The 15,877-nt window shown below is 47.8% G+C and overlaps 3 protein-coding genes across 8 annotated transcripts in view; 2 read left to right on the top strand and 1 right to left on the bottom strand.

Moving 5' to 3' along the window:
- The first annotated feature begins 4,842 nt into the window (after window positions 1-4,842).
- Window positions 4,843-11,913, top strand: Cirop (ciliated left-right organizer metallopeptidase). Its single transcript, XM_087912025.1, has 14 exons — window positions 4,843-5,448; window positions 5,571-5,664; window positions 5,756-5,807; window positions 6,220-6,363; window positions 6,633-6,758; window positions 6,953-7,037; window positions 7,149-7,294; window positions 7,375-7,546; window positions 7,900-7,969; window positions 8,044-8,140; window positions 8,230-8,481; window positions 9,057-9,286; window positions 9,438-9,617; window positions 10,478-11,913. Exons 1-14 carry the CDS (start codon window positions 5,049-5,051, stop codon window positions 10,626-10,628), a joined length of 2,199 nt encoding a protein of 732 aa, XP_087768151.1. The 5' UTR covers window positions 4,843-5,048; the 3' UTR covers window positions 10,629-11,913.
- C12H14orf119 (chromosome 12 C14orf119 homolog) lies at window positions 11,514-15,683 on the bottom strand. Of its 2 annotated transcripts, none has more exons than XM_048444888.3 (2): window positions 15,545-15,683; window positions 11,514-12,478 (listed from the first exon to the last, which is right to left on the bottom strand). In XM_048444888.3, exon 2 carries the CDS (start codon window positions 12,475-12,477, stop codon window positions 12,049-12,051), a length of 429 nt encoding a protein of 142 aa, XP_048300845.1. In that variant the 5' UTR covers window position 12,478; window positions 15,545-15,683; the 3' UTR covers window positions 11,514-12,048. The 2 variants fall into 2 exon arrangements, with proteins under 2 accessions (XP_048300845.1, XP_048300836.1); XM_048444879.3 differs by lacking the exon at window positions 15,545-15,683 and adding an exon at window positions 15,085-15,348.
- The window catches only part of Acin1 (apoptotic chromatin condensation inducer 1), a 43,825-nt gene continuing 43,497 nt past the window's right edge, over window positions 15,550-15,877 (top strand). For all 5 annotated transcript variants that reach the window (XM_085698516.2, XM_085698515.2, XM_048444845.2 and 2 more), the window contains exon 1: window positions 15,550-15,729. In XM_085698516.2, the coding sequence (XP_085554642.2) occupies window positions 15,550-15,729 (180 nt within the window). The remainder of the gene's footprint in view (window positions 15,730-15,877) is intronic.

The following is a 15,877-nucleotide window of genomic DNA, read 5'->3' as shown; positions in this document are numbered from 1 at the left end:
ATCAGTTCCCCAAGAACTGGAGTTTTGGGTGGTTGTGAGCTACCGTGTGGGGTGCAAGAGCAGCAAGTGCTCTGACCAGTGAGCCAGCTCTCTGGCCTCCAAAATAGATGGCTTTTGTTTGTTTTGTTTTTAACATGTAGCAACGAATTTTAAACACATCGGGTTGAGTTGGGCGTGGAGACACATACCTCTAAGCCCAGCATTCGTGAGGCAGAGGCAAGAGGATCTCTACGAGTTTGAGGCCAGTCTGGTTTACACAGCAAGTTCAAGGCCAGGGATGATACATAGTGAGACCCTGTCTCAAAACACCAAAACTAGTGATAATTTTTTAAAATAGGTTTGGCTGGGCATGGTGAAGCAAGCTTGCCATCCCAGCACTCAGTCGGCTAAGAAGGGACAATAGTAAGTTTGAGACCAATCTGACAGCATAGCAAGACCCCGTCTTAAAATAATAAAGACTTGTAGTAGACAGAGGTTGCTCCTATCTTGGAGCTTTTATTTTTCATTGTGAGAAAAAAAAAAGAGGCTCCTAAAAGTGGCTGAGCTGCAGGAGAGGCTTTGGCATGAAGGAAGGTACAAAATCCCAGTTGCAGCCAGGCAGTAGTATGCATGCCTTTAAATCCAGTACCCAGGAAGCCTGGTCTACAGAGTGAGTTCCAGGACAGCCAGGGATGTTACACAGAGAAACCCTGTTTCCAAAATACAAAACAAAAACCCAACAAACAACAACAAATCCCAGTTGCTAAGGGGAGGAGGAGAGAGCTGGTGGCTGAGGTTTCTGGTTTTGGAGCACACAGTTGGAGCTGATGATAAGTGTTTTTAGAGCGACAATAGTCTGTCTTCTGGAATGATTCCCTCTGGTCCTTAGCTGCTCAGATGCAAATGCAGGCAAATGTTGGATCCATCTAAGGTTGGTGCTCAACTAGGGAGGTTGGATGGAAAGGATAGACAGGGAAGAGGAGTTGAAGTGGTTCGGGAAAGAACTTCATCAGAGAGTCTACACCCTAAGGCAGAGAAGGGGAGACTAAAGAAAAGAAGGGTCACCGTTTCCCTGCCCGCTTGTCCAACAGCTGCAGTGAGCCAACCTAGCAACGAACCCTAAGGAAAAGAGATCATATCAGAGACGGGTGCCTGATTCCGTTATTTCATAGATGTTTCAGTTTCTAGCGATGATAAGGCTCTGGGCACAGCTCTGAGACTGTCTCACTTGAGTGGAATGGAGGACGAGAATGCTAGAGGTGGAAGGGCAAAGGATCTGAGAAAGGTGCCTGCTGGACAGAGCAGCACCCGGTGATGCCATCACAGCGGCAATGCCACCACCTGTGTGGACTGTGCTCCTCAGGCCACCCTCCCTCGTGTTTTCTCCATCATCCTCCCCCTCTCCAGTTCCTCACTCCTGTCTTACCCACCGTCTCTCCTCTGTCTCTCCGGTCTCTCTTCCCATCCTAATGTAACTTCCGCCTCTCTGGGTGAATTTGAGAAGCCATACTGTGTAGTTGGTGGGATGAGGAGTCTAGGGTTGGAATCCTACACAATTATTTGATTGCCTAATTTTGTTGTGCCTAGATTGTAAAATTGAGATAATAGCAATAATGCCTAATCCTCCTAAGGTTTCTGGAAGACTCATAGGGGTATACAATGTTTGGAACAATATTAGGACGTGAAACGTGCTTGCTATGACAATGGCTGTTAGCGTAACTCCTCACCTCCTTCTCCTGCCTCACCCTCATCTTCTCACCTCCACCAGCACTCCAGAGTTACTTCGCATGTCTTCAAAGAGATGAATAAGACTATTTCTCTCTGATGTCTGGTAGAAAAGCACAGTCTCACAAAAGTCAAGATGGAGCTGGGGGCAATGAAGAGACATTCAGTAGCTAAGAGCATTTGCGCCCCTTGCAAGGGGACCTGAGTTTAGTTCTCCACACTCACAATCACCTGCAACTCCAGTTGAAGGGGACACTTGCACAGGGCAGTAAAACACTTATACACATAAAATAAATAAAGCTTAAAAATGAAGACTAACTCGGGAAGCAGATGTAGGCGGATCTCTGTGAGTTCGAGGCCAGCCTAGTCTACAAGAGCTACATCCAGGACAGCTAGGGCTACACAGAGAAACCTTGTCTCAAAAAAACAAACAAAAAACCAGAAAAGAAAGAAAGCAAGAAAGACTAAATATGGAAAAAAATAGAATTGGGCATAGTAATGCATTTTTAAAGTGATCGCAGCACTGAATTTCAGTAGAAGAAAAGAGTTGGGAAGATCCTGAGTTCAAGTGATAGCTTCTCAAAAAAAAAAAAAAAAACAAACAGCACTTGGGAGGCAGAGGCAAGGCCAGCCTAATCTACAAAGTGAGTTCCAGGACAGTTGGGACTATTACACAGAGAAGTCCTGTCTGAGAAAAACAAACAAACAAACAGAAACCCGTTTTTAAAGATGAGAAATAATTGTTGTTGGAAGACAGTATATACAAATGAATGTTCTCTTCTTTCTGGGGAATAGAGAAAACCCCAGTGGGTAGACAGCTTGGATCTGGAGCAAAGCAGGGGTTGACAGTAGGCCCTAGTTCACTGCTGTCCTACAGTAGGCTCTATCTGATCTGAGTGCTGTCATATAAACTACTTACAGGCACACAGTGCAGGAAAAATAAGGTGTCCCTGTGTTTCTTCTGCTGGGGTGGAGCAAGTTCCACCCTCCACTCCCACAGCCCTTGTGATGTTAAGGACAGCCCCTACTCCAGCAGGGTCAGGGCTCTCCCAGCACGGCCACATGGGGGCAGCAAAGAACAGGAGTGGCTGCGGAGAAGGGCCAGAAACCTGGAGGGCCACCTTGGCCCACTGAACTCATCACACAAATACTTCGTGGGAGCTTTTTGGTTTGTTTGGCTTTGTTGTTGTTGTTGTTGTTGTTGTTGTTGTTGTTGTTGTTGTTTTTCAGGGGAAAAGGTCTTCAGACAGCTGGAGAAAGCTGTATTTGTCTTAGACAAAGAAAAAGAGTCCCTTCAAGCTTGTACACCTAATAATAATAAGCTTTTAATTCTAAATTCTCTAATTTCTGTGTGTGTGTGTGTGTGTGTGTGTGTGTGTGTGTGTGTGTGTGTGTGTGTGTGTGTGTGATTTTTTTTCTTCTGGTGAAAGTGAAAACAGGACCTTGCCCTAGACCGTATAATATATATTCTTTTTTAGAATTTATTTCTTTTACATTCTGACCACAGCCTTCCCCTCCTTATAATATATATTCTTTTCTTGCTCACGAGTGCCATTGGAGGCCAGAACCCCTGGATACCCCTAGAGCTGGAGCTGCAGATGGTTGTGAGGCACCTGACATGAGAGCTGGGGATCAGGAATCCTGCCTATCAGATATTTACATTACAGTTCATAGCAGTGGCAAAATCACAGTTATGAAGTAGCAACAAAATAATTTTATGGTTGAAGGTCACCACAACTTGAGGAACTGTATTAAAGCCCCCCCCCCAAAAAAAGGGTCCCAGCATTAGGAAGGGTGAGAGCCACTGTTTTAACTGCTGAGCTGTCTCGTGCCCTGGGCACTGTTAGCACTTTACAGATCCTCGCTGACTCCCCGTAGCAATCCTTTAAGTATATTCATCCTTAAAATGGCAACGCTAGAGCACTTGGTCAAAAGGACATAAACAGGGCTGGGCGGTGGTGGCAGGAGAATCTCTGAGTTCAAGGCCAGCCTGGTCTACAAAGAGTTCCAGGACAACCAAGACCACACAGAGAAACCCTGCCCCATATTCATTTTCCCAGAGAACCCAGAAGTTCCCTTTGTACTCTGGTCCTGATGGTGCTTGGGTTGTGATGGTGTACACCTTTGGTCCCAGTACTCCAATACTGAGGAGGTAGAAGCAGAAAGATCTCTATGAGTTCCAGGCTAGCCTGGTTTGCATAGAGAGTTCCAGGCTAGCCTGGTTTGCATAGAGAGTCTCAGGCTAGCCAAGGCTACACAGTGAGATCCTGTTCCCCCTCCCAAAATAAAAATAAGAATAGATTCTAATCCTTCCCTGTCATTAATTAGATATTCTGCTTTAACATATGTGACTTTATCCCTTGCAATTAATGAAGCAGACACGAATGTGCTTGGCTGTAATCTCTGTACTTGGAAAGCAGAGGCAAAGGGGTCACAAGTTCAAGGCCTGGACTACATAACAGAGAAAAGAAGCTAAAATAATAGAGTTAGGACTCATCTCCACACAGAAGACCTGACAGGAAGTAGGCTTCTTCTTGGCGAGCAGGAAGAGCCTGCGTCTGTACTTAGAGAAAAACAGGTCTTGTCAGGGGTACAAGGAAGGTCAGGGAACTCCTGTAAATGCTCCCTCCCACCTCTGGGTGCGGAATTTGGGCTGGAGATGTTAAGAAAGGCTTCCCAGAGTAACTACAGGAAAGGTGGGGGTTAGCCCAGGGGGAGGAAGGGTGGCCAACCAGGAGAAGCAGTTCAGAAAGGCACAGTGGGAGCAGAGGAAACAAAGGGCTCCAGTAGTTCCCTCAGAATATCTTTGAACTTCTCTTACGCCCATCTTTACGGCTTATTTTTCCCACTCCTGTCAGTGAGTGAGCGGGTTCTGAGAAGCCTCTCAGGCCTAGCTCACAGCCTCCTGAAGGTGTTGGTTGGTTGGTTTGCTGTGTACCTGCTGGCAGTACTACACAGGTGCAGAACATTCCTGAAAGTCTCACAGCCTAGTTAGAGGCTGGCCCAGTAAAAGACAAGACCTGTTTGCTCCCCTCCAAGGAGATGGCAGGCATCCATGAAAAACAACAGAAACAAAACGACTGCCCCCTGGCATTCCTCATCCCTGGCCTCCACTTTTCTGTTGTGGTCTTGGGGGAGACTTCAAGACTTCCCACTGAGAAAGACCGGAATGTGGGGTAGGTCCTCTCTGGGAAAGTAAACTGAAGGCTCAGAGTCACACTTCCCAGCTCTCCACCTCTGGCATCCTAGAGGAGACAGCCCTAGTCCTTGTGGTCCATATCCTACCTCCTAGTAGGAAAGGAGACTCAGTTAACAACTTTCAGCTCTTCAGAGAACAATCGAGAATGGTGCTGCCGGGAGTGTGGAGAGAGAATACAGAGAGAAGGGAAATACGTGACCTGGCCACAGCGGGCAGGACCCAGGGCTGGCTGCGGAGACACAGAGTGAAGATGCAGCTGCTGCTCCTCCTTGGGGTAGCCACAAGCAGATGTCTGCATGACGAGACTCAGAAGACTGTGCGCCTTCTCAGGCCCCACTTCTCCCAAATGCCCATACACTTCCGCTCCTCAATCCTTCCCCTCTCTGGCTCCCATGATCCTCAGCCCCTTAGAATCCTGACCTACTATACAAGAGATCCCGTATCCAGCGAAGCTTGGGGTCCTGCTGCGGATGAAATGAGAGGGGCATCTCGAGCCCTGGCTGCACTGAGAGAGACCACTCGAAGGATTCAGAGCATCCTTGCAGGTAAGAGAGGAGCCAGCAATGACCACGGAAGGCTGGGGGGCAGAGAGGTCCAAGACAAAGAGTCTGTCACAGAAAAGGAATTGAACTCAGATGACGAGATGATTTTGTCCTCTTGTCTCAAGTCACCCCAGTACAAGGACCTCTGCTTCTGAGTCGGGACCCCACACGATACTGCCATGCCATCTGGGGAGACCCAGACACTCCAAACTACCATAGGTGAGTTTGTCACTGTTAATGTCTTCTTCAAAGACATCTAGAAAATGTCTCCAGCTCATTTCTACCCCCCCCCCTTTTTTTTTTTGGACAGGTGTAGCCTCTTGAACCCAAGATACCAAGGAGAGAGTTGCCTCGGGGCAAAGGTGAGAGCTAGTCACCAGTCTCAGGGATCTGAAGGTCTCTAACCTACTTAGACTTCCCTAATACCTCAGCACATAAAAGGAACTGATCTCAGATAGGTGAACCTGTCCTCTTGTCCTGTTCTTCATAGTAATGTGCATTCCTTAGTTTCTTTCCGCCAGCTCTCCTCAGATGCACTAAAGCAGAGCTGTGGGGGCTAGGGGCACAACTCTGGGTTGTTGTTGTTGTTTTAACTCAATTGGATCCCAGGTCTTGCACATGCTCTTAGGTGCTCTGAGTTACACACACTCAGCTGGCCGTCAGTTCCAATTGGCTACCTCGATTGGTACCGAGACAGCCCAAATTATCTCCTTCCTTCTAGCATCCAGTTTCCATCCATCTGTTAAGTTTAGACTAGATTTCATTCCCCGACAGATACCTGATGCCCACCTGCGGGGTTATTCCGTGTGGCCAGAGCATGGTCTGCCCCGGCTGGTCCAACCAGATGGCCCCGGAGTCCAAGACACTGACTTTCTCCTGTATGTGCGGGTTGTCCACACTGCCAAGTGTCACAAAGAGGTGATCCAAGCCCACCCCTCCTCCCTGCTGTCTCTCTTAATCTGAAGTTTTGTAAGGAGGGGTATGGAAATAGGAGCAGTTTTATTGAGTTGTGCTTTTGCGGGGGGCAGTCTGGAGTATGGTGACAAAGCTAGAATTTGGGGCTCAGAACCTTCCACATGGGCACCACCCCACCAGCACTCTCCAGAGGCCGGGCTCCGTTTTCAGAAAGGCTCCATCCAGCTGTATCGCCTCTCTCTCCTTTCTGTGCCACCATCTCTTGTTTGCAGCCCTCTGTCATAGCTTATGCCGCCTGCTGCCAGCTGGACTCAGAAGACAGGCCCCTCGCTGGTACCATTGTCTACTGTGCTCAACATCTCACCAGCCCCAGCCTCAGCCATAGCGATATTGTCATGGTGACTACTGCATGATGGATGCGGGGGGGGGGGGGGAGGGGGGAGGTGGGCGGGATGGTGGTCTCCCAGGAAGAACCTACTGAAGGTGGAACAGGAGATGCCTTAGGCTCTGCAGAGAGCTGGTTATACAGAGGCGCTAGAGTCCTGCTACAGAGCCCCCTACACACACACACTCTGCAACCGCTTGTTCTTAGGGTACGCTACATGAGCTGCTCCATGCCCTGGGTTTTTCTGGAGAGCTCTTCAAGAAATGGCGGGATTGCCCCCCAGAACTCAGTGGTAAGCGGGAGGAACGAGGGAGGGAGTGGGCTTCCTGGGATGTCGACCAGAGGGAGTTCACCACCTTCGACTCTATGTCACCCTTCCTAAGTTTTCCTTTTTCCAAGCCAGCCAGAGAGAACTGTTCTACAAGGAAACAAGTGACGAGGCGAGACGAGTGGGGACAGCTGCTTCTCAGCACCCCAGCTGTTAGCCACAGCCTGGCCAAGCACTTGGGTGTACCGGGGGCTTTGCCAGGTGCTCCTTTGGAAGAAGAGGTGAGAATGACACCTTCGGATGATGAGAAAAACCGGGGATGGCCAAATAGTCGCCAACTAACTGCTGCCGTGCCCAACAGGGCTCTTTGTCTTCACACTGGGAGTCCAGGCTATTCCAGGGCTCTGTGATGACGGCTGCCTTCGAAGGTGCCCAGCGCAGTCGACTTGACCCCGTAACGCTCGCTGCCTTTGAAGATTCAGGCTGGTATCAAGTCAACTACAGCGCTGCAGAGCAGCTATTGTGGGGGCAGGGTAAGAGGCAAGAGAGAGCTGCAGGGCATCACTTCCAACCCAAGTCAGTTTTGTGGTAGGGTCTAGTCTGAAATTATCAGCTACTAAGGTGTAATTCAAACTGTAAGCAGAGCTGGTGCTGAGGGATGGGATTTTATCCCCCCCCCCACACACACACATACACACACACACACAAGACAGGGTCTGACTGTGTAGTTCTGGTTGTCCTGGAACTCACTCTGTAGACTAGGCTGGCCTTGAAGTAACCAAGATTCTCCTGGCTCTTACTCCCAAGTCTAGGATCAAAGTTGTATGTCACTGTGGCCAGTCTGAGTTTCGTCTTCACGTGCCTTCTTTTCTTATCGCACAAGCAGGCTCTGGTCTAGGATTTGGCCTGGTGAGCACATGCAGCAATGGGTCCTCAGACTTCTTCTGCACCCGCAGGTGTGTGTTGAGTGGGCAGGGGGCTGTACAACTGTCGGTGATCCCAGCGTCATCTAACTATCGCTTCCACACAGTGGGCTGGGCTGCCACTACTTGCACCTGGACAAGGGAAGCTGCTCCTCAGACCCAATGCTAGAAGGCTGCCGCATGTACAGACCCTTAGCCAGTGGGGTGAGTGGACTACACAACAGAGGAAGCAGGCCCAGGAAGAGTCGACCTCTACGGTCTTACACTAGTCTGCCATTTTCCCTACACTTCAGAGCGAGTGCTGGAAGGTGGAAAATGGACTCCTCACTGGAGCAGAGAACCCCCACGGGGAGATCTACCATCCCTACAGCCGTTGCTTCCTTGCCAACCTCACCTCCCAAGTGCTCTCCAAAGACAAGGGCAGCCAACTCTCGGTAACTCCCACAGGCCGCTGCTATCTACATCGATGCACACACAAGGGAGCATACAAAGTACAAGTGGAGGGGTCACCGTGGATACCCTGCCTTCCGGGAAAGGCTGTTCAGGTGAGAATTTCTTTTCTTTTTCTTTCTTCCTTTCTTTTCTTCTTCTTTTTTTGGTTTTGTTTTTTCGAGACAGGGTTTCCATCCTGGAACTCGCTCTGTAGACCAGGCTGGCCTCAAACTCACAGAGCTCCACCGCCTGGGCCGGGTGAGAATTTTAAGAGTAATCGGAGCACACAGGCAGAGACATTGGGAAATGATTGATTGGTACTACTGCCTAGCTTCTTAGAGTCTTACTCTGTAGTTCAGGCTGGCCCAGAACTAGCTACATAGCCCAGGCGATCCTCAAACTTGTAACAATCATCCTGTCTTCGCCTCTCATACACTGGGATTACAGACGTGAGCCACCAAGCATAATATTGTTTGTTTCTTGAAATCTTGAATTTTTATATTATATGTATTTACTAGCAGTGCATTCTCTGAGGCAATGCAATCTCTGGGCTGTATCTTCAGCCTCTGGTCCACTTATCTTTCTCCCCCCAATTGTCTCCCTAGCCCACGACTGGGCCAGTTTCCCTAGAAGGTAGCCCTAAACGAGTACCCGAGGCTGTAGTTTACATCCTACCATCTCCTTGCAGATACCTGGATACTATGGTCTTCTCTACTGTCCCCAAGGCCGGCTATGCTTGAGTAACGAAGGTACCAGTGCTGTCACTTCTCCACCGAGGAGTTTTTCAACTCCAAACCTGCTATTCCAGCTGTCTTTAGGGTTAACTGGGACCCCAGGCTACTCTCTGGGGAAAGAACAGAGAGAAGAGCTGGCTGAGGTAGTTCTGCAGGCTCTGGTGACAAGAGGAGGCACTAGCAGGTAAAGGGGACAATTCTACCTGTTTAGACGATGGGCCATAGAGAATGCTTGGGTCCTTCCTTTCGTACTCTTGTCTCTGAAACCACACTTAACCCTTTAGATGTTCTTTCAAGCACTCCTCCTCCATCAGGTGACCTCACTGTCTGTTCAGGTGCTATTTTCAAAGCCCAGCTGTCACTACGAGTCTGGTGTTCACTGTGAGTGTGTGGAAGTCTCCAGGCTGCCAAGGGCCTTCTGCTGCTACACTGTACAGGACCCTGACCCTGACTCTTCAGGAGAAACCCCTCCAAGTACACTATGAAGAAGCCATCTTTACGACACAATACAGCAAGTAAGATCATGCCCCTGCTCTCAGACATTTGAAATCACATCTGAGTTTGTGTTTTTAAGATTTACTTATTTGTATGTATCTGCATGTGTAACTCTATGCCAGAAGAGAGCCTCCGATCCCACTACAGGTGGTTGTGAGTTCCACATGGTTGCTGGGAATTCAACTCAGGGCCTTGGGAAGAACAGTGCTCTTAACCACTGAGCTATCTCTCCAGCCCTCTGAATCCACATGTTAGGCATGCACTTATGCATGCCTTTTTCTAGACAAGGCTATGTTTATCAGTAAAAAGATGCAAAACATCACCTTGCACCCAAACAGTAATAGGACCCAATCCCTAGAACTTAGGAATTTCAATTATCTTGTTTTTTTGTTTTTTTGTGGGGGCAGGGGAGGATGAGACAGGGTTTCACTGGATAGCCCTGGCTGGTCTAGAACTTACTTTGTAGACCAGCGTAGCCTTAAACTTACAGACTCATCTGCTTCTGTTTTCCCAGTTGTAGGGTTGTTTGTTTGTTTTTGTTTTAAAAGACAAGATCTCATTTAGGAGCAGGCTGGCCTCAAACTTACTGAGGATGATCTTGAACTTCTGACCCTCCTGCCTCAGGAGTACTGGGATCACATGGTACACGTGGGCCATCACAGCTCTTAAGCAGTGTCTTCCCATAACCTAGTCATTACCATTAGGTCTCCTTTCCGTACTTGGAGCTGTTGTTAACTTGGACCTTGGTTTCATACCCATGTTTTGGGTTCAACATCAGCTTTTACTGGGTTGTTTGCCCTAGTCCTTGATCCAAACAGGTATCCATTCCATAACGCCTGAACACTGCTGCAGAACAAAACAGTGCCTTTCATGTTCCTAGGCTGTCGACTTCCTCGGACCATAACCTCTCTGTGACTGACCAACTTCTACCCACGGGATTCTGCCTACTGTTGTTAATTCTGGTGGGTGCATTGGGAACTATGGCTTATCAGAAACGAGCTACACTCCAAGTTGGACCATCTACCACTTAATCATCATGAGAGATACATGTACAGGTGTGATGCCAGCCAGCAAGATGGCTCAATGGGTAAAGTCACTTACCTGAGTTTGATTCTTAAGAAGACACAAAGCGGACAGAGAAGACCAACTCCTACAGGTTGTCTTCTGACGTCTACGTGCACATTGTAGCTCATGAGCACCCATATACAGACATACATGAACACATCCAGAACTGCATAATTTTTAGTACTTATTTATGTATGAGTGTTCTATCTGTATGTACGCCTGTATGTTAGAAAAGGGCAGCAGATCCCATTACAGATGGCTGTGAGCCACCATGTGGCTGCTGGGAATTGAACTCAGGACCACTGGAAGAGCAGCCAGTGCAGCCAGTGCTCATAACTGCTGAGCCATCTCTCCAGTCCCTCCACTGTTTTTGTTTTGTTTTATTTTTCAAGACAGGGTTCTCTGTGTAGACCCTGATGTCCTGGAACTTATTCTGTAGACCAGGCTGGTCTTGAACTCAGGAGATCTACCTGTCCCTGCCTCCTGAGTGCTGGGATTAAGGCCCTCACACATACACTTAAAAATAAATGAAAATCTATTTATTGTAAATCCTGTTCTACTTTCCTCAGAATGCCTCTTTGTCAGGATATCAACTTTTCAATAGTTTTACCACATACAAAATGTGGAGTCTTATGGTGAAGAACTACCCTTTATTTTGATACTCCCCCACAAATTAAGTTTAATTTGTGAAGCATCAGTTACTTTCAGACTGTTGTAGACCAATGGCAGAGCAGGAACATTTGCCACCAGCCCTAAGTGCATCACACACACTTTAGAAAAGGTTGCTGCTACTTGATACTTATCTAACATTCATTGCTCTTTGGAGTCAAACAATGCAAAGGATCAAGTAATTATTTTCTTCTCTTGATTTTCCTTAATTTATTAAATCATCACTGGAAAAATCCAACAGTTGGGACATCACATTTTATGCTAGAGTTGGGTGAATGTGGTAAAACCAGCTATCTGGGCCAACAGTAGGCCTGAGTTATAAGATACAGGTTCTTTTAATTATAGTAACAAAGGTCATTAAATTCTTGAATTTAGACATCTCCTGCTAATGCAGGTACGTGCCATAACCAGATTTGTCTAATGGATGACATTTACAGCATCCAGGTAGCATCGCTAAGCTAAAAACAGTGCTGGCACTCATCATGAAGTTCACACAATTTTCTTCACCAGCGGCAGGGTCTGACTTTGTAGCACTGGCTGTCCTGGAACTTGATATGTAAGCTAGGCCGCCTCTGCCTCCTGGTACTGGGAAAAAGGGCACACCACCACCCCAGTGGTTCAGGCAAATCTCTAAGTGACATACTTGCACTCGATTGTCATGATAATCGTAGTCTTTGGCTTGATCAGACACAGTTATCTTCTTGATCTGATTGATTATCAGTCTTTACCGGCAGTGGCAGCTACTGCTTGGTAAAACTTTGCCACAAAATCTGGCTCACTGACCTCCAGCTGTCTGACAAATTCATTGCGCTCCTGTTCAGCCCAACCTCGAAACCACTGATCCCAAAGCCGTAGCTGACACTCAAAGATACACGGTGGTCGGTTTGCCCCAGACACACTAAGCTGCTCCAGACCATCCAGCAGCGGCTGCAGCTTTCCAGGCACTGCCTTAGCTACCAGGTCTTGTAGAAAACGTTCCCGCTGGGGACCTGACCAACTGGCAAACCAGTGAAGAATACACTTCATCTCCTGGGAAGTGATGTAAGACATTGGAGGAGGGGATGAGTCGGCAATGTCATCTGGCACCGAAGGTAATACAGAAGGGAATGATGGTGGCATTGACGAAGATGACGATTCCAGTGGCATCCTGAAACAAACAAACCTGTTAATACAGTCTTTGGCAGAGAGCAATCTAAACATAACCTCCTAAGCAGCAAACCCTACTGCACCCAATTGATAGCCACTAATTCAATCTAGAGGAAAACAACAGGACCCTTTTTTTCTTTCCTTTTTTGTTGTTTTTTTTTGTTTGTTTGTTTTTGAGACAGGGTTTCTCTGTAGCTTTGGAGTCTGTCCAAAAAGAAACTAGTTCTTGCTTGTAGACCAGGCCGGCCTCGAACTCACCGAGATCCACCTGCCTCTGCCTCCTGAGTGCTGGGATTAAAGGCGTGCGCCACCTTTCATTAATATTTATTTGCATTTATTTAATGCTAAAGTTATTCACATGCTGGAAGTTTTTGTTGGCATTAGTTTCTCCTGAGATGTTTTTGTTCTTTGTAGCCTATCCTCCAGTTTGGGAGCAGTTCCTTTTCAAAAGTGAAGATCATTTTGATGTGACAGGCAAGCTCAACGTATTTTGGGTGTACTGCTCTGGATATGTCAATGACCACAGAATCTACTTCAAAGCTTGTAGTTCAGCATTTTCAAGCATGTATAGCAAAACTTCAGCACTCTTTGGGGACCACCAATCACATGTCTAGTCCTACTCTTACCAACTCTAATGTGTCAAAAAGTCGGTTTCATTAAAGGGACATCTTTCAGATACTTGGTAGCTCTTTAGATACATAAGGCCTAAATGGTTTGGGCAATTTCTTTCTTGCTTGCTTGCTTGCTTGCTTTCTAAGATTTTTATTTATTATGCGTACAGGACCTGACTGCATGTATGTCTGCAGGCCAGAAGAGGGCACCAGATCTCATTACAAATGGCTGTGAGCCACCATGTGGTTGCTGGGAATTGAACTCAGGACCTCAGGAAGAGCAGTCAGTGCTCTTAACCTCTGAGCCATCTCTCCAGCCCAGCTTGGGCAATTTCACATGTATTCTAAAGTGAATACAGACACCTAACCTCTTGGTTTGAATGATTTGGAGGTAGAGGTTTCTGGGTCAAGAGTAGAGTAATCATTGTTACAGGTTACCTAAAGCAATCTTAGAAAAAAAATCTTGTCTCCTGCCTCAGCCTTCCATGCGTTGGTATTAAAGATTACAGGCACGTCAACACATCTACCCACAGCCTCTCTCCCCATATCCCTTCTAATTTTCACGTAGCCTAGGCTGAACACATAGCTAAGGATGGCCTGGAACGGGGATAGCCCGCCACACCATTCCCAGGGTGCTAGGAATAGAAGCCAGGGTTCCTGGCGTGCTAAGAGAGCATGGCCTCCAGCGTCTGCAGGACACACACACACACACACACAGACAGACACAGATACTCAGTGTCTGCGGGACACGCATACACCCACAGACAGACAGTCAGCGTCTGCGTGGCACGCATACACCCACAGACACAGATATTCAGCGTCTTCAGGACACGCATACACCCACAGACAGACACAGGTACTCAGTTAAAAATAATAAAAGCAAGCTGGTAAGTGGTGAGGCAAGCCTTAATCCCAGAACTTGGAAGGCACAAGCAGGCCATCGGATCTCTGAGCTCCAGACCAGCCTGGTCTACAGAGTGACTTCCAGGACAGCCAAGGCAACACGAAAAAACTCTATTCTGAAAACCAAAACAAACAAACAAAAATACTTGTTCTATCTCTCCTACTTCTGTTTCAGGTTAGGTTCACATTTATCTACTCTAAAATCAAAGTGCATAGTTTTATAAACTTTGGTACAAGCAACAGCTCCCAGACTAAATGCTAACTGTTCTGTAATTATCAATAGTGTGGGGACATCCGTGAGCCAAGAGCCTCCTACGCAATGTGTACACAGCCTCTGAAATTTGTCAGAATTGTTTTTATTTTCTATGACGCCCTTAATAATGAATTTATTGTACAGCACCAATAAATTCAGGGTAGGATGAGTAAAGGCCTTGCCTCAAGGAAGGTAATAGCTGAAAAATTAGAAGTCACACTTTCAAGGTTCTGAAAAAGGTTCCTTTGGCTTCTTAGGCAGCCAAGGAAGGGTGATAATGGTGCACAAGTGTCTCTGAACGGTTTTCTTACTGGTTTATACCTATACATGCTCATGCATCAAGTGTCAGCCAACTTCATCCAAAAGGTTTAAGTCCTACAGTTTGTATCTCTAACTACGAAAACCTTCAACCCTCTTTGACCTAAATTACTACTTCTGTTCCTTCTGCTTCAAGTTGGAAGATCTGTATCGACAAAGAAAGAAATCCCTAAAGATCAGTTCAAGTCCCGGTTCAGGGTGACTGCCATTTTCAAAGAGACCCTACAGGGATAAGTTCTTTCTAAAACTTCTCTTTTTCAGGGAAAGGGAATTTTTCTAGGGTCTTGCCACATGGCTTCAACAGTAAACTTAAATTCAATATTATTAATAAGTTTACCGCCTGGGAAGCTACTATTTCCCACGTTTGGAAGCCGCAAGCCCACAAGTATTCCTCAGACCGAGTGGCCAGTATGTAGAGGACGGGGGGGCGACAGGAGTTTCGCCACGGGAGCAGGCGATTCCCCAAAAGGAAACCTGCAGACAGACACCAAATCTTATCTGGACAAGGAGGGACTTCTTTACCTGTTAGTTACCTCCCCTTTCCTCTCAAAGGGCGGCAGAGATCACTACAGTCTTTCAGCTCCAGCTCCAGCAATCTCTTCCATGTTTCCTGAAAACCCTAAGCAGAGCCAGCCCAGTAACCCACGCACTTCCGGTCTCAAACCAGCCCCAAACACCCAAGTGCCCCAGCGCCTCATTCCCCCAGATCCGAAGATAGCCGAATATCTCCGATTATGGTTAAACCCGATTCGAGGGCTTCCGAATAGATTCGATCAAAGCCTCGGCATGACGAAAACAAACGAGCCTGAACGCAAAAAGGGAGGGGGCGGCAGCTGGGCAAATAGAAAGAGCTGATTGGTACCGATGTGGAGACGGAAACGACCGAACAGTTCCGGAGGAATTCTGAGCAGTAATAGAGGGGCAGACTATGGCAGTGGGCGGAGCCAATTCGGTACGTTCGAAGGGCGTTAGCGGAAATTACCGAAGATGCCCGAAGCCGTCGGGACGGACCCGAGTACCTCACGCAAGATGGCGGAGCTGGAGGAGGTGACTCTGGACGGGAAGCCTCTTCAGGCTCTGCGGGTGACCGACCTGAAGGCCGCACTGGAGCAGCGAGGCCTAGCCAAGAGCGGGCAGAAGAGTGCCCTGGTCAAGCGGCTCAAAGGGGTGAGAAGTCAGCGTTGCCGAGGTGTCGGTGGGGAGCGGACCCGGTAGAGACGAGTCTCCGCCGCGGCGCAGGCGCAGTGTCCGGGCTCGGCGCGAGCTCTCTCAGGCCGCCAGCGCGAGCCTGCAGATCCACGCGCACGGTGGTTGG

This window comes from Myodes glareolus, chromosome 12, assembly GCF_982192425.1.
Source record: "Myodes glareolus chromosome 12, mMyoGla1.1, whole genome shotgun sequence".
NCBI lineage: Eukaryota > Metazoa > Chordata > Mammalia > Rodentia > Cricetidae > Myodes > Myodes glareolus.
Note: the sequence above shows the minus strand (reverse complement) of the source record. Positions and strands in the feature narration are given on the sequence as shown.